This window comes from Salvelinus namaycush, chromosome 2, assembly GCF_016432855.1.
Source record: "Salvelinus namaycush isolate Seneca chromosome 2, SaNama_1.0, whole genome shotgun sequence".
NCBI classification, from domain to species: Eukaryota; Metazoa; Chordata; class Actinopteri; order Salmoniformes; family Salmonidae; genus Salvelinus; species Salvelinus namaycush.
In genome coordinates, this window is record NC_052308.1 from 36,898,503 (window position 1) to 36,926,159 (window position 27,657).

Here is a 27,657-nt window from a genome sequence, read left to right on the forward strand (position 1 = left end):
CCAGACAGGATCTGCCAGAGCCGCCAACCAGACAGGATCTGCCAGAGCCGCCAACCAGACAGGATCTGCCAGAGCCGCCAACCAGACAGGATCTGCCAGAGCCGTCAGCGAGCCATGAGCGTCCAGAGCCGTCAGCCAGCCATGAGCGTCCAGAGCCGTCAGCTAGCCATGAGCGTCCAGAGCCGTCAGCGAGCCATGAGCGTCCAGAGCCGTCAGCCAGCCATGAGCGTCCAGAGCCGTCAGCCAGCCATGAGCGTCCAGAGCCGTCAGCCAGCCATGAGCGTCCAGAGCCGTCAGCCAGCCATGAGCGTCCAGAGCCGTCAGCCAGCCATGAGCGTCCAGAGCCGTCAGCCAGCCATGAGCGTCCAGAGCCGTCAGCTAGCCATGAGCGTCCAGAGCCGTCAGCCAGTCATGAGCTGCCCCTCAGCCCAGAGCTGCCATTTATCCAGAACTGCCCCTCAGTCCAGAGCTGTCTCTCTGTCCGGAGCTGCCCTTAAGTCCGGAGTTGCCCCTCTATCCTGAGCTACCTCTCTGTCCTGAGCTATCTCTCTGTCCTGAGCTACCTTATCCCGGTGCTGCCCCTTATCTTAAGGTTACCATCTAAATTAAGTGGGTGTAAAATGAGGGTGGTCATTCTAAGGGGGAGACGTAAGCTGGGATTGACTATGGTGGGGTGGGGACCTCGCCCAGAGCCTGAGCCACCACCGTGGTCAGACGCCCACCCAGACCCTCCCCTAGACTTTATGCTGGTGCGCCCGGAGTTCGCACCTTAAGGGGGGGGGGTTATGTCACACCCTGGCCTTAGTTATCTTTGTTTTCATTATTATTTTAGTTAGGTCAGGGTGTGACATGGTGAAGTATGTGTTTTTGTATTGTCTAGGGTGTTGTTTGGTTTAGGGGGTTAAGTAGAGTAGATGGTTTAGTGTTCAGTGTAGGTGTCTAGGAAAGTCTATGGTTGCCTGAATTGGTTCTCAACTAGAGACAGCTGGTTATTGTTGTCTCTGATTGGGAGCCATATTTAAGGCAGCCATAGGCTTTAGCTGGTTGTGGGTAATTGTCTATGTCAGTGTGTAGTGGTCAGTACCATTTTGTTTATATAGCTTCACGGTCGTCAGCTTGTTGTTTTGTTTCATTCGTTGCTCTTCTAAAATAAAAGAAGAATGTATTTCTCACACGCTGCGTTTTGGTCCTCTCTACAAAGTCAAGACGATCGTGACAATTATTTCTGGTAGTTCTGAGGGCTCAGATCATGAAGGAAACTGATTGCAACAGGTTGTGCAATACGGAGGCAGTTTTTTATTTTTTTTATTGCTGTAGACATTAGCATTTGTGTGGAGGCCTACAAAAAGGCCCGTGTCAGTCCTCCATGCCAAAGGATTGAGGGGGAACATGCCATAACACATCAGCTTATAGCCAGCCATTCGCATGGCTCTGTTACAATATCCAAACTCAAATATCACTCAGAATGAAACAACATACACTGCCTTCAGAAAGTACTCATATCCCTTGACTTGTTCCACAGCTTGAATTCAAAATGGAGGAGAAAACAATATACAATCTCACCCAACTACACACAATACCCCACAATGACAAAGTGTAAACATGTTTTTAGAGTTTTTCGCAAATGTATTTCAAATGAAATCCAGAAATATCTCATTTACATAAGTATTCACACCCCTGAGTCAAGCAATACATGTTAGAATCACCTCTGGCAGCAATTACAGTTGAGTCTTTCTGTGTAAGTCTCTAAGAGCTTTGCACACCTGGATTGTACAATATTTAAACATTACAATTCTTAAATATCTGTCAAGTTGGTTGAGGATCATTGCTAGACGTCCATTTTCAAGTCTTGCCATATGCCACTCAGGAATATCCATTGTCATCTTGGTAAGAACTCCAGTGTACAAGTGTATTCGGAAAGTACTCAGATCCCCAGATCCTTTGCTATGAGACTCGAAATTGAGCTCAGGTGCATCCTGTTTCCACTGATCATCATTGAGATGTTTCTACAACTTGATAGGAGTCCACCTGTGGTAAATTCAATTGATCGGACATTATTTGGGAAGGCACACACCTGTCCATATAAGGTCCTACAGTTGACAGTGCATGTCAGAGCATAAACCAAGCCATGGGGTCGAAGGTATTGTCTGGAGAGCTCCAAGACAGGATTGTGTTGAGGTACAGATCTGGGGAAGGGTACCAAAACATTTCTTCATCATTGAAGGTTCCCAAGAACACAGTGGCCGTCATTCTTAAATTGAAGAAGTTTGAAACCACCAAGACTCTTCCTAGAGCTGGTCGCCCGACTAAAATAAGCAATTGGGGGAGAAGGGCCTTGGTCAGGGAGTTGACCAAGAACCTGATGGTCACTCTGACAGAGCTCCAGAGTTCCTCTGTGGAGATGAAAAACAAGTTTCCATGGTCTGATAAAACCAAGATTGAACTCTTTGGCCTGAATGCCAAGTGTCACGTCTGGAGGAAACCTGGCACCATCCCTACGGTGAAGCATGGTGGTGGCAGCATCATGCTATGGGGATGTTTTTCAGCGGCAGGGACTGGGACACTAGTCAGAATCGAGGCAAAGATGAACGGAGCAAAGTACAGAGAGATCCTTGATGAAAACTTGCACCAGAGCGCTCAGGACTCTAGACTGGGGCAAAAGTTTACCTTCCAACAGGACAACAACCCTTAGCACACAGTCAAGACAATGCAGGAGTGGCTACGGAACAAGTCTTTGAATGTCCTTGAGTGGCCCAGCCAGAGCCTGGACTTGAACCCGATCGAACATCTCTGGAGACCTGAAAAAAGCCGTTCAGCAACGCTCCCCATCCAACTTGACAGAGTTTGAGAGTATCTGCAGAGAAGAATGGGAGAAACTCCCCAAATACAGGTGTGCCAAGCCTGTAGTGTCATACCCAAGAAGACTCGAGGCTTTAATTTAAAAAAATATATATATATATATATATTTTTGCTTTGTCATTATGGGGTATTGTGTGTAGATTGATAAGGAAAAAAGTATATTTAATCAATTTTAGAATAAGGCCGTAACGTAACAAAATGTGGAAAAAGTCAAGGGGTCTGAATACTTTCCAAATGCACTGTATATTTGGCCTTGTGTTGTTGTCCTGTTGAAAGGTGAATTTGTCTCCCAGTATCTGTTGGAAATTAGACAACCAGGTTTCCCTCTAGGATTTTGTTGTGCTTAGCTCTATTTCGTTTCTTTTTATCCTAAAAAACTTCCTAGTCCTTGCCAATGACAAGCACATGCATACCCATAACATGATACAGCCACCACCATGCTTGAAAATATGAAGAGTGGTTCTCAGTGATGTGTTGTATTTGCCCCAAACATAACTTTGTATACAGTACTTAACTTCTTTGCCACATTTTTTGCAGTTTTACTTTAGTGCCTTGTTGCAAACAGGATGTTTGGAATATTTTTATTCTGTACAGGCCTCCTTCTTTTCACCTCGGCCATTTAGGTTAGTATTGTGGAGTAACTACAATGTCCTTGGTCCATCCTCGGTTTTCTCCAATCACAACCATTTAACTCAAACTGTTTTAAAGTCAGCATTGGCCTCATGGTGAAATCCCTAAGCGTTAGGAAGGATGCCTGTATCATTGTAGTGACTGGGTGTATTGATACACCATCCAAGTGTAATTAATAACTTCATCATGCTCAAAGGGACATTCAATGTTTGCTTACATTTTTTACCCACCTACCATCTTTGTGAGGCATTGGAAAACCTCCCTGGTCTTTGTGGTTGCATCTCAGTTTGAAATTCACTGCTCGACTGAGGGACCTTACAGATAATTGTATGTGTGGACTACAGAGATGAGGTAGTCATTCAAAAATCATGTTAAACAGTATTTTGGCCCACAGAATGAGTCCGTGCAATTTATAATATGACTTGCTAAGCTAATTTTTACTCTTGAACTCCCATGTCCACTTTGATATTATGGGGTATTGTGTGTAGGCCAGTGACACAAAATCGCTATTTAATCTACTTTAAATTCAGACTAACACAACAAAATGTGGTTAGAGTCAAGGGGTGTAAATACTTTCTGAAGACACTGTATTGGGAATTAATTCTAAGCAATGATTTACTTATACACTAGATGACTAATAGGGGTCTCTGTTTTGAAGCCACCGCACCTCCATTTTGGCATTCTCCCACCAGTGTAAAACATATTTTGGAAAGCTATAAAAATGCATTTATTCATTTCAACATTTGTTTTTGCCACTTTTATGCTATTACAGACACCTTAATGCTTACTTTTAAATGATATTATGTGAGCTAAACATTCATATAAAAAATGTATAAAAACATTTTCCTTAAAGTACATTTTTTGAAAGTACTAATGTTACTGTCCCCACTACAACAACAAAATACTTAAATACATTTAATTGAAATACTGTAGAATTCCATTAATTCCTATGGAGGACTGCTCCTTCTGGGGAGTGCCAATATTAACGACTGGTGGCTTCAAAGCCTCTCATTGGCAAATACATAGCATCATTGACTAAGTGTGCATATTGGAACTTGGCCAAGGACCGTGCACTCCAGTCTGGAACTAAGTCCCTCAGTGGCCGGGAATGAAACTGCAGCAAAGTTAATAGTACCCCGAATGAGGTAGTGTCTCCTTGAGTCGCCTGCAGCTGGGAGATAGCATTTCAACCTCTGCATACTAAACAAATCCTCTTCCCTTGAAAAAATGCTGACACCTTTGGAGGAGAACATCACGGACAGAATACATTTCCTAAATGTAATACGGTAAAAAGATATGAGCCGTATTGAAGTTCATAAACCAGTCGCCCCACAGACGGTAACTAGGGTGACTTGAGCCCCCGGGTAAGAGGTTGAGCGACCCCCTGGCTAAAATAAGAAGCCTAAAGCCCCTAAATATACACACCACCAGAGCTTTATGTGCTTGGGTGAAGAGCATGACCAAACTGCAGGATCAGCAACCATAAAGAAGGTTCTAGATTTTTCCTTGCAGTGCATCGTAACCAAATACTGAAAAATAGGCCTACTACATCTGAATGAAGTGAAGCCTGTAAGCCAAGATAGGTTAGTTGAAGGGTGCCACAACACAAAGAAAATAGAATGGAAAGAGATCTGAGAGAGAAGGCTAGAAGTGGGTTGGTGTGATCGTGGAGACTCCCTCTCTGTTCATATTAATGGTGAGCGTTTTTTATTTATTTATTACGATGCCGCCTTGAGCATAGAGTCACTTAGGATTCATTACCAGGCCAGACAGGGAAGAGAGAGAGAGTTAGAAACACAGAGAGAGAGGGGAAGCTCCTCCCTAGAGCGCAGAAGTGGGTTGGTGAGACCGTGGGGACTCCTTCCCTGTTCAAATTAACGGTGTGTTTTTTTTTAGGAGAAGACGGCAGGAAGATGGAAGAGATCCAGACAGAGGAAAAAGAGAAAAGGGATTTAAGAGAAGAGTGAGAGTACAGGACGAGAAGAGGGAATGAAGATAAACTTTGAGTGCATTACCATGTGTTATTAATAAAGTTACATATCGCAATATTATTTTGGACTATATTATATCTATACTTTGATTCGAAGTACCGATTTGTAATAAAAATAAATAAATAAATAAAATAAAAACATGTTTTTTGTTTGTTGTTGTTGCTAGGTAGCGTTTGCTAGCGCTAGTCAGCTGTACCTGCGCCACAACTCTGGTATTTTTCATCCTATAGCTTGTTCTACATCTTCTTTTTAAATAGTGAGCCAAAATGTTTTCTGCACTTTCTTTGGGTAGGCTATCTCAGTGCTACCCACTAGGTCCCATTTTCTACCCACCCAGCTAAAAAGCAGGCCTTTGCCAAGACACTGCCTATCGTAAATGATCGTGTCTTCAAAAATGCCTTGCTTTTAGGCTACAATTAGCAAACAAAATCACTTTTCCACACTAACACAACAGACAAAACTCCCCATCGGAGCATGTCGTCAATTTATAAATCCTCTACAGGATTGGTGGGTCCCCCGCGGGACGGTTGAGCTAACGTAGGCTAATGCGATTAGCATGAGGTTGTAAGTAACAAGAACATTTCCCAGGACATAGACATATCTGATATTGGCAGAAAGCTTCAATTCATGTTAATCTAACTGCACTGTCGAATTTACAGTTGCTATTCCAGTGAAATAATACCATGCTATTGTTTGAGGAGAGTGCACAGTTATGAACTTGAAAAGTTATTAATAAACAAATTAGGCACATTTGGGCAGTCTTGATACAAAATTCTGAACAGAAATAGAATGGTTCATTGGATCAGTCTAAAACTTTGCACATACACTGCTGCCATCTAGTGGCCAAAATCTAAATTGTGCCTGGGCTGGAATAATACATTATGGCCTTTCTCTTGCATTTCAAAGATGATGGTACAATTATCTTTTACCAGATCTAATGTGTTATATTCTCCTATATTAATTTCACATTTCCACAAACCTCAAAGTGTTTCCTTTCAAATGGTATCAAGAATATGCATATCCTTGCTTCAGTGCCTGAACTACAGGCAGTTAGATTCAGGTATGTCATTTTAGGGGACATTTTTTTTTAAAAAGGGTTCGATCCTGATAGGATTTACACAACGGGTGAGTCTAATCCTGAATGCTGATTGGTTAAAACCTCATTCCAGCTGGTGTCTATTCCACAAGTTACCGCCGGCTAAATCTATGACGTTAAAAAGCCTATTTACTCTGTTACATTTTACTGCGCAATCCACTGTCTCATCAGCCCAGCCAGGCACTTTATAAACGTGATCTCTACTATAAAAAGCATCTAGACATTATCTCACATTTCTTTTAGAATAACATTTAGTATTCAACAGCAGAGATTTGTATAAACCTTGCTGTCTGTCTCTCCAACATTTGCAACATTGTTTCAAAATTGTAATTCGATCTCCAGCTGTCCCATAGTAATGAACGTGTCCGGATGAGACAGACAGGCAGGCAGCGTTTCTAGACGCGGCGTTTCTAGGCTAGTCCAAATCACGAATGAGCTGGCATAATTCTTATGGATATATACAAAGAAATGTCAATTGAAAAAAGGTGAAACGAAGTGCAGCTAGTTTTCAGTCTTTCCAGCTTCAGTTTGAAGTGATTGTGTTAGCTATCGTGCCTCATTTGCTCATTGTTATTGATGTATCCAAATAAATGTCACTAGAAAACAGCTTAAACAAATGCAAATGCAGCTACTGTTGTTATTCTGGCTGCACTGTTTGACGTGACTGTAAGTTAGCCGTAGTTGTCTAACTAGCAAACAAGGGATAAGAACGTTGCCAGCCAATATGGCAATGGAACATTTAGAACAAACGACTGGGACGCGTCCATAGATACAGAACAAAAAGACTGAACGACTGGGTCGCGTCTCTGGCAACCAAACCGATAGAAGGAACGACCAGCTGGGTTAGGTAGCAACACTAGATTTGTGTCGGGACTATATCTTGTGGAAGGATGAAATAGTATGAATAAATTCAGCAAAATAATGTTTTTAATGAAAATATGTCAATCATTATTTGAATATGTTGGTAACCCGTTGTATAAAAGTGATAATGCCTTCGACGCCAGTGTTTGAAGGATATATTAGCACGGTTTGCAGGCCCTCGACTTTGTCTTGAGCCTAACAACACCCGTGACAATATATCCTCCAAACACCGGCTTCTCGGGCAATATCACTTAATTATTCTCTTATGTAAACCAGAAATGTTTTATTCACTATACATGTTCATGCTGGATGATATTATGTGTAGCTGCTTAGCATATAAAATATAGATGCCATGAGCTAATATGGGTTTCAGTAGTCTTGTTCACCATTCTGCTTCATTCTAGATCAACCAGTGTCTGTTGCAGACTGAAGAGGGCGACATTGAATTGTTAAAAGATCGTGAAAGAGAGAAAGGGACTGTTATGCAGAATGGGAAGTCAACAGTGAGGTTTTAAATGTCATTGGGTTTTGAGCGAGAGAAAGAGAAAGGTGGGGGCACTGTTATGCAGAATGGGAGGTCAACATGAGTACTTTAAATGTCATTGTGTTGTGTGTTCCCATCTTGAAAATAGGCTACTTGGTATAGGGACATGTATTGTAATAAGCCATAATACAGTATGTCAAACAGTCATCTCAACAAGAGAATGGACAGAGGGAGTGAAAGATGGAGAGAGAATCTGCCATGGTTTAGGTTGTTGAACATTCCTGCCTTCTATCTATCTGTGCATGTATGTCCCCACTTTCTCTTCCTTCCCTTCATCGTCTTAACTGATGGGCAACGAGGTGAGCTGGGAATTACTGACATGCTATCGCCTGCTCGCTTTTTAGATACGAGAAAGCGAGGGGGGCGGGGTAGATAGAGAGAGAATATAGGAGTTTGACGGGCAAGAAAGCAAGGAAGAAAAAGGGGAAGGTGTGAGGATTGCAGAAGTCATGGGAAAGATTAAATAAAGGTAGAAATGACCCTGCTCATATGTTTCAAAGGCTGTTGGTTCTCCAATGAGTTGAACACTTGAGCAGAGATTTAGAAAGTACATTCTGATATAAAGATGTAGGATCTTAATTTGATCACTATTTTGTTGCCGAAAAACCAGGAAATGCAAACTTGTAGTATATTTCCACTTTAAAAAGTCAGATGTAATTTTCCCTAAAGAAAAATACATCAACCTGTACAAAAAATGGGCATTGATTATAATCCACATAATACTTCACATTTCATGTTGCTTCAGGATTATTTTCCTGCTGTAGCAAACTGGCTCAAATTAAGATCCTACATCTGTAGGCAACCAGTAGGTAAAGCTTTCCTGATTTAATACTAAATGCCTTTACAGTGTTGATCCTGCAGCATCAGAGTAAGTTGACTAAAACGGTTTACAGTCAGCAGAGTGGCTTTTGAATATGACATGAGCCGAGCTAGCAAGCTATTTGAGGAGAGATCCCCTACACACCCCCACACCCATACCTCCAGACCAGTGGCAGGCAGCAGAAGGCTCTTGCCTGTTGAAATGGTGTGTGCATCATTGGTTCCAGCTGCTTCTGCTACAATATTCACAGGTGCCTAGTACCACTAAAACAAGTGCAAACACTCACACAGGCAACCTCACCATACACATGCTATGGACAGGGCAAACCACCCAAACTGCAAACCTGGATGAGCCAATTACATAACAGATTTCAGAAAATATATTTTTTAAAGGGTTTAAGGGGCAATCTGGGTTTCAAACAGAAATAAAACAGGCACCGCGCCACTTTGTTTGCTATACAGCTGAGGGATGAGACTAGAGAAACTTAACCACTGCCAATCACTTGCCGTGTAAGAATACCCATACTTGCGTTCTAAATAGCAGGCTTTTTGGGTATACGAAAATAGAATGTCTTAAAATATGTGAAATTTCTAAAATGTGTATGCTGTAGCCCTTTACACTTATACCCTATACGGGTTGAAAATGGCAGATTTGGGCATCAATAGAGTACCACAGTATGAGTCATAATCCCTACAAAACCTAGCAGTCAAACAAATAAATGGTTCCAATCGTTTGTCTACCATTCATTTTTCCCATAGGGGATTTTAGAAACACTTAAAATAAGGGCTGTGTTTTGTGTAAGCTTACCCTGGTGTGACGTTTTGATAGCGTGGTTATCATAAAGAACTATAAATTACATGATGATCTGGACAATACTGCCGAATCGAGGCAAAGGTAAGAATCTCTGGATTCTTATCTAATGTTAGCTAAATTTAGTAATGAATATATTGGCAAAATTTCTTTAAAAATTGACAATTCTGTCTTGTGCAAGCTTTAAATACACACAATATTTGTTAGCAAAAGTCTCAGCTAGAGATGATGTGCAGGAGCTTGCAGGGATTTGTAGTTTTGCATGATGTCTACTTTGATGCAAATGAGCATTTTTTGAATCAAGAGACCAAATAGAGCTGAATATATTGATAAATCACCTTGTCCGAGAGAGATTTACATGGTTATCAAAACGTCACGCCGTGATAAGCCTTCACTAAACACATCCCTTATTTGAAGCGTTTCTAAAATCCCCCATGGGAAAAATGAATGGTGGAAAACCAATTGGAACCATTTTCCTGTTTGACTGCTAGCTTTTATGGGTATTATGACACCTCCACTGTGGGGCTCTATAAGCGTCTAAATTGGAACGTAGTGGCTGTATAGTAACATGCTATACATGATGTCAGAGCTTTGGCTCTGCGCTTCACAGCGCTGTATGGGTTTTCACTAACAGCCATTCTGAACTTGAGCAACGCGCGTGACAAGAAGTGGCCCCATCCCTGCCGGCAATTGGGCAACTTTTGCAAATGTTTGTTGTCTGAGTGAGGGAAATTCTGTATATTAAAATGACTTGATTTATTTTGAAAGATGAGGCATTGAGGATTATAATAAATACTGCATTGATGTCATACAAGCAAGCCAAACACCCATAAATCCAAATCATGGAACTCATGTTATATACAGTGTCAATGTTTATGATCACTATGTTTGATGTACAGTTACAAGATGACATACCCTGGGTTGTTCTGAACAGAATGATCCTACAGTATGTCTGTTATTGTGAAGAAAATTTGCCATGGCACATGACTCCTTTCAATGAGCACCAAAGTTCTGATCGGTTTGTCTGAATTGCCTTGTGAAAGCATAACACTGTAAGATAGTATTTTATAACTTAGCTACAGAGCCTTCAGAAAGTATTCAGAACCCTTGATTTATTCCACATTTTGTTGTGTTACAGCCTGAATTCAAAATGGATTAAATATATTATTCTCACCCACTCACCCATAATGACAAAGTGAAAACATGTTAGAAATGTAGACCTGTTCTTTTCTGCCTCTAACGCTTAACTGCGCCTTCACCAAATGCTAAACAAGTGATAAATTATAGCATTATTGCCAATTTATTGAAAATGAAATACAAAAATATAGAATTTAAATAAGTATTCACACCCCCGAGTCAATACACGTTAGAACACCCTTTGGCAGTGATTAAACCTGGGACTCTTTCTGGGTAAGTCTAAGAGCTTTGCACACCTGGATTGCACAATATTTGCACATTACTATTTTTTTTAAATCTTCAAGCTACAGTACCAGTCAAAAGTTTGGACACACCTACTCATTCAAGGGTTCTTTATTTTGACTACTGGTTATGCATATGCTTTTCATATTTATTCTGTAAGAAACATTTCAATTTATCCCTATGCATACAGGCCAGTTCCAACGAGTTAAAGGGTTAAATGCCAGGAATTCATATTCATTTCGGCTTTTAATCTAGTTGAATTCACTGCACACTATTGAGGAAGAGAATAATATTCTCACAGCTAGCCATGTTTGACAAGAGCTGATCATCAGAATAGGGGACGCTCTCTCGAAAAATGAACGAACGGCGGGGAACAAGTGTGATCACGCATCTAAGATGATGCCTTCTCAGTACTGATGAGAAGCACAGTATGTCTTTTTTACTAAACAGTATGTTCTAAAAAGTAGGGCCGGGATGATACCAGTTTTGTTATATTTTTTCCAAGGCAAAAATTACAACACGAAGCAGACCGAACTATTTGGTCCTTTAAAAACATCCTGTAAAATAAGGTGTGCTTTAGCTTGGAAAATAAATGGGAAATAAACAAATGCGACTGGATGACATTGTTTCCAACATTAGGGCTGTTTTCCTAAAGATATTCGCTTCTTGTTTTGTTTCCTTGCGATGATACTAATGAGTATCGCGAAACTGGTATTGTCCTCGCCCTACTAAATGCACTGAACAAAAATATAAATGCAACGTGCAACAATTTCAATGTTTTTACTGAGTTCCAGTTCATATGAGGAAATCAGTCAATTGAAATAAATTCATTAGGCCCTAATCTATGGATTTCACATGCCTGGGAATACAGATATGCATCTGTTGGTCACAGATACCGGATTTCAGCCCCAGAATTGCACCTTAAGATACAAATATTGTTCAGTCAGGCTAATTAGAGACTTATTGGGAGAATTAGAATATTTCTGGATGGAGTATGACATGCATGGCTACCCATACGGTTTTCAAAATAATGACTTGACACGCAAGCACACAGACAGACTTTAAGAGAAAATGACCCAGAGTACTTCACTCTTCAGATGGGACTCTCCAAACACACACACACACTCTCATCCTTTAAATTTAGGTCACATTGAGATCGATGGGCATCTCTTTTTCAAGTGAGCCCTTGGCCACAGCAATCATTTCAAAAGGCTTTAACACATAGCCTCGGGCTATGTGGCCCAGACATCCTCTACTGTAACCAAAGTGCAGTAACATCCAAACACTTGCGCCATGCTCAAGCACCAATGCAGCACTAGAAACACTTCTGGCCAGGGCCCTGTGCACATCCACATTGCAATCTAGAACATAAGCAATAAAAACATCTCAATTAATGATCCATCAGAAAAGTCCTGTGTCGTATTCACAAGGGAACATAGTTGCAAAACGTTTTACAATGAAAAACGAAAAGGTGTTTCTCATTGGACACAAGTTCGGGTAGTCCCTCTCTGTTTCAGTTTGTTTCCTTCCGTTTCGTGCTTAATGAACACAACCGAGGTCAAAGATCCTCCGGGATATTGTACCAACTCTAGAGAGATCAAACATTGCTTCACAGGGGGAGACCCGCTTACGTTTTCTCTACCCTACTCTCGATCTCACATTTCACTCTAGTTTCAGCTTCTCATCACTAATCCATAAACAAATGACCAAGACCAAATGCAATGTTTTCAAACAATTGCGTGCATTTCTGGGAATAGAACTTGCGTGAATGACCACAACCCATGTCTTATTTTGCGAAATTTGCAGAGATGCATAAGAATCCACACTGTTTACGACAAGCAAGAGGCTTGACTGAACACTTTACTAGGTCTAGACATACTGGTCCATGGGGTTGGGTGCTGCTGACTAGACCACTGACCAACTTGATGTTCGTCTCTGCCTGGGCTCTGAGCGGTGCTGTCTCTGTTCTGGAGGCCAGTGTAGATCACAGGGTCTGAGACAGGCCTGCCTTTGTCAACCTCCGTCTTGGACACAATAAGAGAAGGAGGAGGGGGACGGCCCACGAAACGCCATAAAGTTCAGGCAAACATCCCGCCAGGCCACATCATCGGCTGGAAAACAATCAGTGCTGTTTAAGTGCCAGAGAGGGAGAGTGAGAGGGTGAAAGGGTTCGGACTGAGAACGGGAGGCTTCTATTAAGCAGTAGTTGGCCTGGAAATCTGTTTCCGTAGACGTAGAAATCCCATCTCCTGCAGCAGTGGGTTATAGTCCTAATCTGTAATCAGTGTTGTCAGAGGAGCCAACTGGAAATTGAGTTTGGATTGGTCCAGCTCGCCTTCTAACTGGATCCGGCAGATGATTGGAACCTACAGAAGCTCTCCACCGTCCGCGCATGTTGTTCATTCTCAGAACTCCACATAAGAACGAACGCACACACACACACACCTAATAAAAGGACTGCATTGTGCTGGCCCCCCAAATACAGGAGGACAGTGTGCTGTTTGACGGATGAAGTCGGGCCTTAAAAACGCCTGTCACGCCCTTTCACTAGCTCTGAAACAGCTGTTACCTCCTCCTCCTCAGTGAAGTTAGGCCTTTGAAGTGTTTGGCTATTTCAATGTGTGAATTTTCTTCGACAGGTTATCTTTTCCACATACGCCCAGTGACGCTGCAGTATTATGGCGATTGTTCATTTCAGAGGTGTTTGGTTGAAGTTTGTACCGGCATTGTTTTGTGGTCTGTCCTAGCAGTAGTTGTTTCAGTGTACATAGACGTGATTGTTTTGTAGCTGACCTAAAATGTTGGGCGTAGGTCACAGGCATTGTCACCACCACAAAGGAAGAAAAAGAGAATGCTACTTCAGAAAAACCGATACCAACTTTGAGTGATTATTTCAAGTGGAGGACTTTGTTGAACGTCTACAGTGCTTTTGGAAAGTATTCAGACCCCTTGACTTTTTCCACATTTTGTTATGTTACAGCCTTTTTCAAAAATGGATGAAATAGATTATTCTCACCCACTCACCCATAATGACAAAGTGAAAACATGTTAGAAATGTAGACCTATTCTTTTCTGCCTCTAACGCTTAACTGCGCCTTCACCAAATGCTAAACAAGTGATAAATTGACCAATTTTTTTTTTCTTCCCCGCTTTGTCATTATGGGGTATTGTGTGTAGATCGCTGAGGATTGCTTTCATTTAACCCATTTTAGAATAAGGCTGTAACGTAACAAAATGTGGAAAAAGTCAAGGGGTCTGAATACTTACCAGTCATAGGCTACTTCTCACTTACCACTAGAAAAGGAAAGATTTAGATGTGGGCATGGCCACATTTAGACAGAACCACATTTTCCCACAAGTGACGGATAGAACTTGTGAATCTTAAAGTTAAGACTACATAATATTTGGAATGTTTGGGGTCTGTTTACCGGACTTATAATAATCCTAGTCCTGGACTGAACAGCCATTTCAATGAAGATTCTCCTTACAAAGTGCTTTTTAGTCAAGGAATAATAGTCTTAGAAGTACCTGAAGCACAAGTCACTGTGCTTCTCTAGCCCCGGTCACTTACGCCTCACCACAGACACACACACGCAAGAAAGCACTCAGTCACATGCAGCCTCCCAGACAAAGGCTACACATAGGTCAGAGGCACACAGACACAGTCAGACCCATAGGGTTGCAGAGGCACACAGACCCAGTCAGACCCATAGGGCTGCAGAGGCACACAGACCCAGTCAGACCCATAGGGCTTCAGAGGCACACAGACCCAGTCATACCCATAGGGCTGCAGAGGCACACAGACCCAGTCAGACCCATAGGGCTGCAGTGGGAGGCACACAGATCAAGTCAGACTCAGAGACATGAGGCTGCTGTGCTTTGCATTACGAGAGGAAATGACACATTGGCCCTCGGGCCATCTCCCTCCGCCTCATACGCCAAGACTGACAAACAGACAGTGACAACTAAGACATTCCACTGAGCCCTCTCACTCACACAACACAGACAGAAGCCCTTTAAAATACAGTAAAACACACTGTCCATGTCAAGCATATTCTACTCCCATAAACTTAGGCCAACATTTTACCTTATCAACATTTGGCGCACACACACACACACACACACACACACACACACACACACACACACACACACACACACACACACACACACACACACACACACACACACACACACACACACACACACACACACACACACTATTGTAGTGGTCCCATGTGCAGTGTAATGGTGAACATTAGAACCAGATGACAGGAGGAGTCTATGTATGTCAGTTCTCATTCAGGGGTAACAACGAGTTACCTCACTCAGCCCAGTCCTCTTGGTGCACCAACGGCACTTCAAACTGGCCTTTTTTAGCTTTTGATGAAACACACATACATATACATAAGCAGGGGGTCATTTCACATTCAGATGTGAAATTGGAAGTTGAGGGTGTGGTAGTGGTGGATGTGCTGATGTAGAGCTACACTATAACCCTAATCCTAGAAACGCATCGTGCAGAACGGCATAGTGCTCGACTTTGTCTTGGGCCTAACAACACCCGTGCCAAAATATCCTCCGAACACCGGCTTCTCGGGCATTATCACTTAAATAGAGCACGTGTGTGCTTTCTTAGAGGCACAATTTGAAGTTTGATTTCTGCTAAAAGGCATTGATTGTCAAGGCCGAACGGGGAGGGGGGGGGGGGGGGGGGGGGGGTTCTGAGTGTATTGTTTGCACTTAGTCACAGTGAGTGAGGGAGTAAGGACAATTGTCTGTGCATCAGTTGTTTGCATATTTTTATACTGTGGTAACAGGGGAAATACATTTTTGAGATTGCACCTCTAGGTGTAACTCACAGTGCTGTGAAAGCTCTGGTTGTCCATGTGCTTGCTCCAATGCTGCAGCTGGTTAAGGCGGCATGATCCTTGCGACATGGGGCTGCGCAATACCATGCTGAAACATGAGGTGATGGCGGCGGATGAATGGCACGACAATGGGCCTTCAGGATCTCGTCACGGTATCTCTGTGCCTTCAAATTGCCATCAATAAAATGCAATTGTGTTTGTTGGCCGTAGCTTATGCCTGCCTGCCCGCCCATACCATAAACCCACCACCACTACCATGGGGCACTCTGCTCACAACATTGACATCAGCAAACCGCTCGCCCACACGACGCCATACACTCTGTATGCCTTCTGCAAGATAAAGTTGAAACCGGGATTCGTCCGTGAAGAGCACACTTCTCCAGCGTACCAGTGGCCATCGAAAGTGAGCATTTGCCCGCTTGGAATTCAGTTCCGATGCCGAACTGGAGTCAGGTCAAGACCCTGGTGAGGATATGTATGCAGATGAGCTACCCTGAGACGGTTTTTGACAGACGGTTTTTGTGGAGAAATTCTTCGGTTGTGCAAACCCAGAATTTCATCAGCTGTCCGGGTGGCTGGTCTCAGAGGATCCCGCCGGTGAAGAAGCCGGATGTGGAGGTCCTGGGCTGGCGTGGTTACACGTGGTCTGCAGTTGTGCGGCCGGTTGGACGTACTACCAAATTCTCTAAAACGATGTTGCTGTCAGCATGCCAATTGTACACTCCCTCAAAACTTAAGACATCTGTATAATTGTGTTGTGTGACAAAACTGCACATTTTAGAGTGGCCTTTTATTGTCTCCTGTATCATGCTGTTTAATCAACTTCCTCATATGCCACACCTGTTAGATGGATGGATTATCTTGGCAAATGAAAAATGTTCATTAACAGAGATGTAAACACATTTATGCACAGAATTTGAGAGAAATAAGCTTTTTGTGCGTATGGAACATTTCTGGGATCTTTTATTTCAGCTCATGAAACATGGGACCAACACTTTACATGTTTAGTTTATATTCTTATATTCTCCTAAACTCTAATTCAGCCATGAGATGAACTAAAAAGCAAGGGTAAAAAAAGCAAGGGTAAAAAAACAAGGGTAAAAGCAAGGGTAAAAAAGACATGAATTACCAAGTGGTTCTATTATGAAATGGGCAGTATAAGATACAGCTTAACTTCCATTCTCTGAGATGCGTTGTGCCTCTCAAACCCACCCAAAATCTATTCAGAATGCCTATGACAACATTTACAACCCCTCCCTGCATGGTCATAAAGCCACACTGGATTGTGCAACTCTAATTTTTGAGGGAGGACTTTAAGGAGAAGCCCTTCAACTACATAAGTGGAGACGGTTCTGCATCCCAAATGGCAACATATTCCCTATATAGTGCACTATTTTTGACAAGGGTCCATAGAGCTCGGGTCAAAAGTAGTGCACTATGTAGGGGATAGGATTCCTTTTGGGTGTCCATTAAATATTGACAGGGTTTAGTGTGACAAACATTCATGGCGTGATTTTCTTTGGACACTAAGGATAACATTTGGAAGGGAGGGTGATTTCCCTTTGGTCATTTAGAAGATGTGTATGATTTCACCTACGCCACTGAGGTGGGCGCAGTCACATAGGTAAGTTGTTAGTGGCCCTTTCAACTCCATTGGAAAACAAACTACGACCCTTTTCACACTACTGAGCCAAGTCAAACTGAGCAAAACCGAGTGGAGTGGGCTGACCTGGTTATGCATCCACCATAGTTGCTGGAAAGGACAATGTGAAAAGAATATATCTGAGCCAGTACAGTATGGCTCAGGTTGTCCCCTATAGTATGTGAATCAGGCAAAAGACTCAGTAGGTACGATGCTGTTCTCGTGCATTTCATGTGATGCCGCTTCGCTCAGTCCTGCAAGTGTCGGCACGGCAATTTTTTTAACATCCAAAATCAAATGAGACCTTTTGAGGGGGCCTCACATTACATGGCATCCTATATCAATACCATAATAGCATGAGCCATATGTCTTTTACAGAACAGTTTATTACCTGTCTTGAAGTTAAGCTGTTATTCTGAACCATTTTTAGCATCCAATTAAATGCTTTTTTTTTGCATCCAATAATGTGTTTTTCAGATGACTGACTAAATTTAACCTCATGGTTTCCATGTCCAACAGACAAACCTAGACCCACACACCCACAAATACGATTTCCCCCCTGCAATATTGCATTGCTGAATGAGTGTGAGAGTTGGGTGTGCAAAACCTGTAAACACAATACTGTAGTCTATTTTGAGACTCTGATACAATTATGAACTGGGAGTGCTTTCTCTAATCACTTGTGCAGGTTCCCAAATGATGACAGAAGCAACAGTACAACCATTCCATGCTGTTAGCAGAAAACCGATAGCATGTATTGTAGGCTAGCTATTTTGGGAGGCGAGTTAATTCAGGTATTCACCACTATTCACTGATAAGCCCATTAAGGTTGCTAGCTGACACTGATCTGCCCATAAGCCTTGGCCAGTTCGTGTGGAGCTAGGACGTTCATTGTAAAAGCAGATTAATATATTTTGTAAGACAACAGATGGTGTCACACTGTGGACAGCATGCACAATGAACCCCACGAGTCCAAACTGGGCTGGGGGGCGTTGTGTTTCTGCATGACCGGCCCTCAAATATCAGAATTAACTCCGTACTCATCATCTGTACATGGACCCCATAATTGGCTTAGATCAAATAGGACAGGACAGAGGGGAAACCCAGATGCTCACACAGTTACAGGTAAAATAAATAAAGGTAACAGAAATATTCAATATAAAACATCTACATTGAGAGATAAGCATGAACTCTTTAAATAAGTAGAGGCAAAAAGAAAACAAACGGAAGCAGAGAACTAGAATTAACAGATTTCTTCAAACCTGAGGCTATACAATTATGGTTCAACAAACGCCCCAACTTGTAAAGTAGGAGAGGTGTGCACCTCGGTCACCAGATACCTAATGTCATGAAAAGTGCGAGTGTTGCAAGATGAGTGCATGCATAGTCGCTGTCATCATTTAGTTGCATTGCCCGTCAGCAGCGGGCGGGCAAAACTGCATACCGACTCGCAAAATCCGATTGACAATCTGTCATGTAATTAAAAAGTTGATATGCAAATCAACTAATATGTGACGAGGCAGTTAAAAACTAGAGACTGAATCATAATGTGCATGTACATTGCTAACATTATGTTCAAATTGGGTTTTCAAAACACATGTGGGAGCATTGCTTCACAGCTAGCAGGAGTTCACAATAATCACGAATTGGATGTCTAGCCTATTCCTCCCTCCATGACGCCAAGGCAAAAATCTAAATTTCGGAACCACAGCGGGCCTCCAACCTGCCGATTCCCACGCTGTGTAATAGGATAGCTACAGCTGGGTAATAACTGGCTATAACGTTAGCGACATTTGTTGTCCTGTGCTATAGCTATTAACAGATTTGTTGTGCGCCGAGGAACGAGCGATATCCAGGTAATCTGGCAGTAAGAAAAGATGGGAAACATTTCGATAGCTCTAGCCAGGAAATAACAACAATCAAATTTACCTAAATCATCCATGGTGGTAGCAGCAGGAGTCGGTTCTACTCTGCAACCCGAGGCGGTTGTCCTTTGATTCGATTGTTGGTAGCACAGATCTGTCTACGCCGTGGCTGCTATACAGAAATTCCAGTGATATGAATGCAGCAAATAAGTTTTCAATTTAGCTGCTGCCTGCTACAATCGAGGAGGAGACAAATGCACTCATGGGGACACGCAGCTCGCCCCCACCTGGAGCCTCCAAGTTTTACCAGCAGGCTGGTGCATTTAAACTTTTAGCGGTACTCTGCCATCTAGCGGCAGTGGGCGATTTTACAATTTTTTTTTTTACTAGGGATGTTGTGATTAAAGCTACAATATGGGATTCTTTTTTTCAGCGAAATGGCAGCCCCTGGATCCGCCAGTTGTTTTGGGCTTAGGGAAGCTCAAAATTTGGTGAGAAGATAAGTGACACGCACACAATTCCAATTTCCAACCAATGTCTATTTCTATTTATTGGAGATAAATGGTATGCATCTCGTCCATGTATGGATGAATTGAAAAGCCAACTGACATTTATTCCTGATTATTATTTGACCATGCTTGTCATTTATGAACATTTTGAAAATCTTGGCTCTCTCTAATTCTCTCCTTCTCTCTTTCTTTCTCTCTCTCGGAGGACCTGAGCCCTAGGACCATACGTCAGGACTACCGGGCATGATGACTCCTTGCTGTCCCCAGTCCACCTGGCCTTGCTGCTATTCCAGTTTCAACTGTTCAAACTGCTAGGAGTTTTTCCTAGCCACCGTGCTTCTACACCTGCATTGCTTGCTGTTTGGGGTTTTAGGCTGGGTTTCTGTACAGCACTTCGAGATATTAGCTGATGTACGAAGGGCTATATAAAATAAACTTGATTTGATTTGATTGTCCATGTAGGCTGGGAAACCCTGGCCTAAATAATAAATCAACCCGATCTTGTGTTGCGCCATTCCCGCCAATCTGTAGAACTCTGATGAACACTTAACCGGTTGAAGAATTGGCAATGCGTCCAAAGGCATCATCATGGAATTATTTAAGAATTTAAAAAAAAATGTTCTAAAGTATTGTAACGACCCTGGGTTTATAAGCGCGGATATCGACTCAGCCGCTTGAGCAGATAGGCCTGCTATTCATTTAGGCCTGTCAGTGATTTAGGCATGTTATGTGGCTTGATCAAGCCTTTGAAACTGACAACCATTTGATTATTTAGACAATAATGTCACAGACAGGCCAGAATTATGCCCGAAAATATTCAGAGAAAGAAGGAAAACCTTCATGAGCAAAACCAGCGACTCCCCGTGGACAATGACAGTTACCTGGTTGCCATCCGGAAATAGAAGGAACACCTTGGCTGTCTTGACACCAAGGTAAGACCAATCAGAATGACGGTTGCTAAATTACTTGCTAAAGGACTGTTGCATGTTGCTAAAGCTCTCTCAGATCCGTCAGTGGGATGGACAATGATAGCCTGGTCCCAGATCTGCTTGGCATGAAAATAACCTAGGTAGCACAAACCGATCTGGGACCAGGCTAGGATAATTACTTTTTTTCAAGCTTTTCCTTTTCCTCAGATGAAGGAGATCCTGCTAAGCTGTGGCAGAGGAAGAAGGCGATGGGGGGTAGGATACGCACCCTAAGGAGACTTCTTAACCAGAGGCAACACAGCCGCATCATGGAGGACCATGTCAACCAGGTACTGCAGTCATCATCACCACCCAATTCTATTTCCATTCAACACTCACACAATCACATAAACCTACATCCATTACGCGTTCACACAATCACACTAACCATGTATTTGTTGTGTTGGCTATGAACAAAGATGGTGGACAAATGAAGGTAGTTCTCTCAGACCGTTTGTGTGTGGTGCCAGGACAACAACCTCTCCCTCAATGTGAGCAAGACAAAGGAGCTGATCGTGGACTACAGGAAAAGGCGAGCCGAACAGGCCCCCATTAACATCGACGGGGCTGTAGTGGAGCGGTTTGAGAGTTTCAAGTTCCTTGGTGTCCACATCACCAACGAACTATCATGGTCCAAACATACCAAGACAGTCGTGAAGAGGGCACGACAAAATCTTTTCCCCCTCAGGAGACTGAAAATATTTGGCATGGGTACTCATGTAACAGGGTTGGTTATGTTTTCACATCCGTTACACTCAGATCGACAAAAAGTTTGAAAGCTGCACCATCGAGAGCATCCTGACCGGTTGCATCACCGCCTGGTATGGCAACTGCTCGGCATCTGACCGTAAGGCGCAACAGAGGGTAGTGCGAACGACCCAGTACATCACTGGGGCCAAACTTCCTGCCATCCAGGACCTATATAATAAGCGGTGTCAGAGGAAAGGACATAAAATTGTCAGAGACTCCAGTCACCAAGTTAGACTGTTTTCTCTGCTACCGCACGGAAAGCAGAACCAGAGCGTCAAGTCTAGGACCAAAAGGCTCCTCAATAGCTTCTACCCCCAAGCCATTAGACTGCTGAACAATTCATAAAAATCGCCACCGGACACCCCCTCCCACACACTGCTGCTACTCACTGTTTGTTTGTTACCTATGCATAGTCACTTCGCCCTCACCTACAGTTGAAGTCAGAAGTTTACATACCCTTATTTTGGAGTCATTATAACTCGTTTTTCAACCACTCCACAATGTCTTGTTAACAAACTATAGTTTTGGCAAGTCGGTTAGGACATCTACTTTGTGCATGACACAAGTAATTTTTCCAACAATTGTTTACAGATTATTTCACTTATAATTCACTGTTTCACAATTCCAGTGTACCTGTGAATGTGTACCTGGTGTACCTGTGAATGTATTTCAAGGCCTACCTTCAAACTCAGTACCTCTTTGCTTGACATCATGGGAAAATCAAAAGAAATCAGCCAAGACCCCCACAAGTCTGGTTCATCCTTGGGAGCAATTTCCAAATGCCTGAATGTACCACGTTCATCTGTACAAACAATAGTACGCAAGTATAAACACCATGGTACCACGCAGCCATCATACCCCTCAGGAAGGAGACACGTTGTCTCCTAGAGATGAACGTACTTTGGTGCGAAAAGTGCAAATCAATCCCAGAACAACAGCAAAGGACCTTGTGAAGATGCTGGAGGAAACAGGTACAAAAGTATCTATATCCACAGTAAAACGAGTCCTATATCAACATAACCCGATAGGCCGCTCAGCAAGGATGAAGCCACTCCTCCAAAACCGCCATAAAAAAGCCAGACTACGGTTTGCAACTGCACATGGGGACAAAGATTGTACTTTTTGGAGAAATGTCCTCTGGTCTGATGAAACAAAAATAGAATTGTTTGGCCATAATGACCATCGTTATGTTTGGAGGAAAAGGGGGAGGCTTGCAAGCTGAAGAACACCATCCCAACCGTGAAGCACGGGGGTGGCAGCATCATGTTGTGGGGGTGCTTTGCTGCAGGAGGGACTGGTACACTTCACAAAATAGATGTCATCATGAGGAGGAACATGATGTGGATATATTGAAGCAACATCTCAAGACATCAGTCAGGAAGTTAAAGCTTGGTCGCAAATGGGTCTTCCAAATGGACAATGACCCCAAGCATACTTCCAAAGTTGTGGCAAAAAGGCTTAAGGACAACAAAGTCAAGGTATTGGAGTGGCCATCACAAAGCCCTGACCTCAATCCTATAGAACATTTGTGGGCAGAACTGAAAAAGCGTGTGCGTGCAAGGAGGCCTACAAACCTGACTCAGTTACACTAGCTCTGTCAGGAGGAATGGGACAAAATTCACCCAACTTATTGTGGGAAGCTTGTGGAAGGCTACCTAAAAAATTTGACCGAAGTTCAACAATTTAAAGGCAATGCTACCAAATACTAATTGAGTGTATGTAAACTTCTGACCCACTGGAAATGTGATGAAAGAAATAAAATCTGAAATAAATCATTCTCTCTACTATTATTCTGACATTTCACATTCTTAAAATAAAGTGGTGATCCTAACTGACCTTAAGACAAGGAATTTTTCCTAGGATTAAATGTCAGGAATTGTGAAAAACGGAGTTTACCTGATGGTCATTAGCAAGTTGGGCACTACCCAAGCATGTCCAGAGTGCATAAAAGGAGATTACAGTGACTCAATCGTTATGTGAAATGTTACTGTGGTCATGACTCATGACTACCAGTGTTGCAGTAATATGGTCACCACTACAAACACACACACACTTTTGAACAGGTTTGTTCCCATCGTTGGAAATACCACAGCTCAGCTAGGCCCTTATCCCTAGTCCCCCACCCCAGGAACGATGCTTCATTTTGGACAATGAACTAACAAACAGTGGGTGACTCAGGGCTTTGCACCTCTGTGCCAAAGTCTCCCAGCATGGCCAGGCATCAGCTCATTGGAGCAACAACAGGCTTTAGGGGGATCACTTGCTGGCAGCTTATTGTCTGCCTGTTTGATGCATCATGCGGTGTAACGTTACCCCGTCACGTCATCACATGAACTAAAATAAACACAGGGGCTTCGTCTTTCCTAACCAAACCCCATGTTTGGACAGTGTCAGGCCCCTCTGTACCTTGAAGCCCAGTCTGATGTCAGAAGACAGCCATCTCTGCTACCTCACTGGCTCCTCTCTAAATACAGAAGGCTACATGCTCTTAGTCTTAGGGGATCCATCATACCCTCAGCTGCTGGGCAGGACTTTTGACAAAACCAAGCTAAAACCCTGAATCAGTTTATAAACCAGTTGAAAAGCTCTTCCTCAATGAAGAGATCAATTGAACCTCAAACTCGCCTAATGGGCTGTTAGTATTAGGAAAAGTCTGCTTATGGACTATTTACAACCCACACTGATTGTCATTAACCCCTGATGTAAACTATATTTTTTGTTTGACCTATTTACAACACAGGGTGGCAGCAGCAGTTATGTGATAAACTTGGACAAATTGTTAGAGGTTAATTTAATAATTTAAGGAAGCATACACCCATTGATACATATACTAGATTTGTTGAGTTGATACAGAATGTCACTTTTAACATATGACATTCTTTCTAATGTGTCATTAGTCAATCAAGTAAACAAAGAGCATCTAATAGCTGTTAGCGGCTTCAAAATCAAAATGTATTATCGTAAGGTGCAAGAAATAACAGGTGGACAAAAGACATGATTTAAAGTGATTTATTGGACAGTGATCAGATTGTATAATAGCTGTAGCCTGAATTCAACCATTTACACACATTTGGCTTGGCAGTTGGCTTAAGGCAGCGTTTCCCAAACTCAGTCCTCGGGACCCCAAGTGGTGTATGTTGTTTTTTTTGCCCTAGCACTACACAGCTGATTCAAATAATCAACTAATCATCACGCTCTGGTCATTTGAATTAGCTGTGTAGTGTTACAGGCAAAAACCAAAACGTGCACCCCTTAGGGTCCCGAGGACAGTTTGAAAAACACTGACTTAACCACTACTGATGAGCGGCAAACGTAATGCATCACGAAAGGAGGCCAGTTGAAAGGTGTCTCGAGCCTTTTATAGAAGGTAGAGGCCAGTGAGTTTCCCTCTGTTTCTTTTTCTCCCCTTCCACTGTGGAGCTTCACCTGATCTGAATATGTAAGTGGGCGGGGCAAGCACACAGGACCGTGGATGGAGCCTGGAGATGATAGATGACTGCCGATAGGTGTTTTGACCATAGAAATAGAAGCGCTAGATTATCTCTTGTCTAGAGCTTGTATTTCTATCACTGAGACACGCTGAAGGAGCAGTGAGTTCGTTACTCCTGGTCCTTCTCTTCTCCGTGTGTGATGATGTGCACAAGGTTTTTGTAGTCTAGATTTCCTGCCACGTCTGGTGGGAAGGCTGCAAACATCTGCTCCATCTGAGAAAACCAGCGAGAAGATTTAGTGACTCAATCACTGACGTACACATCATGCACTTCACAACATTTTCGAAGCAACACACAACATGTTTATGCATGAACTATGTTATGTTACTGATTATGAGTGGCGATGAGTTGTTTATTTAAAATGGTTTGTCTGTTGTATTTCAATAGTTGAATTTACAATGGGTCAATGTGTACAATGTGTGTGTGGACAGTATATAGGTTATATTGCGTTTAGTGTAAATTGGTTGTGCTCTAACCTCTTCAGGAGAAAATCTGTCCGCTTGTGTTGTCAGCATCTCTGTCACACTGAAGACGAGCAAGAACAAGGCATTTAGGATTACATTAACCATCTCCACAAAGCTGTAACCCTATAGACCCGTTTACACAAACACACACACGAGTACTCACAAGTCCTTCCTCAGGACCCCTTTTCCTTCTGGGTCAAATACTTTAAAAGCATTGAGGATAGTCTCCTCTGGATCAGCGCCTACACAGAGAAAACATCTAATTAGAACTAAGTCGATGGGAGGCAGACGTGGACAATATAAGAGTTCAACATACAAAATTCAGAGGGAAAATGTCATTCAAATTAGGATTCAGGCAACTCATCTGTTAAACGTTTGGGAGGAAGTGACACTGTTGCAAAATGTAGCACGAAGTACTGTTGCAAAATGTAGCACGACATTTAACCAACTGAATGCATCCCTTGTTTGCACACCTCACCTTTCAGCTTCTCCCCGAACATGGTGAGGAAGATGGTGAAGTTGACGGGGCCGGACGCCTCTTTCAGCATCTCATCTATCTCCTCCTGCTTCACGTTGAGCCGCCCTGTTACAGAGACATGGGTCAGTACCATTGCTTTCGTTATGGCCAGGTCGTTATTGTAAACGGGAATACATTCTTACTGACCTAACTGAACAAATAGATAAATGATAGAATACATCTTCAACCCACCCAGTGCAGCAAAGGTGTCCCTCAGGTCATTTTTGTCAATGAATCCATCTCTGTTCTGGTCCATGATGGTGAATGCCTGTCAATATGGAGGTGAACACTTAATGGGAGACATGAAAACGACTCCAGTAACTAGAGTTTGTCTGTGTGTGTATGTGTTGGGAGGAGAGTGACAGTAAATCCCATGGGCTACAGTTGGAGCCACTCTGCATATCAAATCAGTCAATGTGCCGGTGTTTGGTCAAGTGGACCACACGTTATCTCCATGCCAGAAATCTTTGTCCAAACGATCCCACCGATGCTCTTTGTCTGGAACATGGATCTCTGGACATTCCTTTTTTCTAAGCCTTTATTCTTAGTTACTGTATTCATACTATGTTACTCCCTGGGGTTTAAGAGTGGCATCCAGGCCAGGGCATATTTCCCATTCAATCCCCAGCCCTGCCTAATCACTGATGACATGGCCTGAATGCCTGGCCATGATTTAAAGAGCGACACCGCTCATACCACACGCCTGGAATTCATGATAAGGGCAGAGAGACAGGTGGAAAATGGACAACTCATGAAAGGTGATGAACAGAGGGACAGGTAAACCTACAGGCTTACAGAGATGCCTGATTCACACTACAGGGCCAAACTGAGCTGTATTAGGCGGCCTGGTTAAACATTCACCATAGTTGCTGGAACTGTGCTTGAAAGGACAATGTGAAAAGAAAATGTCTGAGCTAGCATAGTAGTTCGGGTTGGCCCGATAGTGTGATTCAATCTGAACAGTAGAGGCAGAATGGGTTGGGCACTAGGACGATGACAAACAAACCAGACCGAAAAGGGCGCAGTGTGATCGATGGACTGTCGTCATGGTAATAAGGGAAGAGACAGATTATTACCTCCTTGAACTCCTGGATCTGAGACTGCTCAAAAATCGAAAACACATTGGAGTTAGAGTCCGCTGACTTCTTCTTTGCCTTCTTGGGGGCCTTTGGAGAGAGGTGGAAAGGAGAGGTATATCCATAAAACATAGAGGGCTGCAGCAAAAGCCTGCACACACTGTGGTCTTCCAGGAGCAGATCTACCCAGATTTATACTAGCGTCAGTGTATCGACACAATACAACTGTTATGTTTGGGATAGAACGGTCTTTGCCAGGACCATGCCTTGAACTAACTAAACTAGATACTATGATTTAAGGCGTGATCACGCCCAACTTAAAATACTTTACATGTATGAAGGAAACATACTGGAAATACTGAACAGATAGAAAGTAAATTTTCTAGAACACTATCAAAGAAAATATGACATCTAACAGATTCCTTTATTTATTCAAACAGTTGTCATCATCATCCAAGCTACCATCGTCAATCG

The 27,657-nt window shown here is 42.8% G+C and overlaps 2 protein-coding genes across 2 annotated transcripts in view; both read right to left on the minus strand.

The window, feature by feature from the left end:
* Positions 1–19,626, minus strand: part of LOC120062595 (paxillin-like) — a 47,190-nt gene extending 27,564 nt beyond the window's left edge. Inside the window, exon 1 of the mRNA XM_039012687.1 lies at positions 19,473–19,626. Coding sequence (XP_038868615.1) covers positions 19,473–19,485 — 13 coding nt within the window. The 5' untranslated portion in view covers positions 19,486–19,626. The remainder of the gene's footprint in view (positions 1–19,472) is intronic.
* Positions 19,627–24,658: 5,032 nt separating this feature from the next.
* On the minus strand, positions 24,659–27,315 carry LOC120021445 (myosin regulatory light chain 2, ventricular/cardiac muscle isoform). The gene is made up of 6 exons (XM_038965221.1): positions 27,184–27,315; positions 26,300–26,375; positions 26,069–26,173; positions 25,754–25,832; positions 25,603–25,651; positions 24,659–25,339 (listed from the first exon to the last, which is right to left on the minus strand). The coding sequence occupies exons 1-6, from the start codon at positions 27,313–27,315 to the stop codon at positions 25,235–25,237; spliced, it is 546 nt and encodes a 181-aa protein (XP_038821149.1). The 3' UTR covers positions 24,659–25,234.
* Between the last annotated feature and the right edge of the window lie 342 nt (positions 27,316–27,657).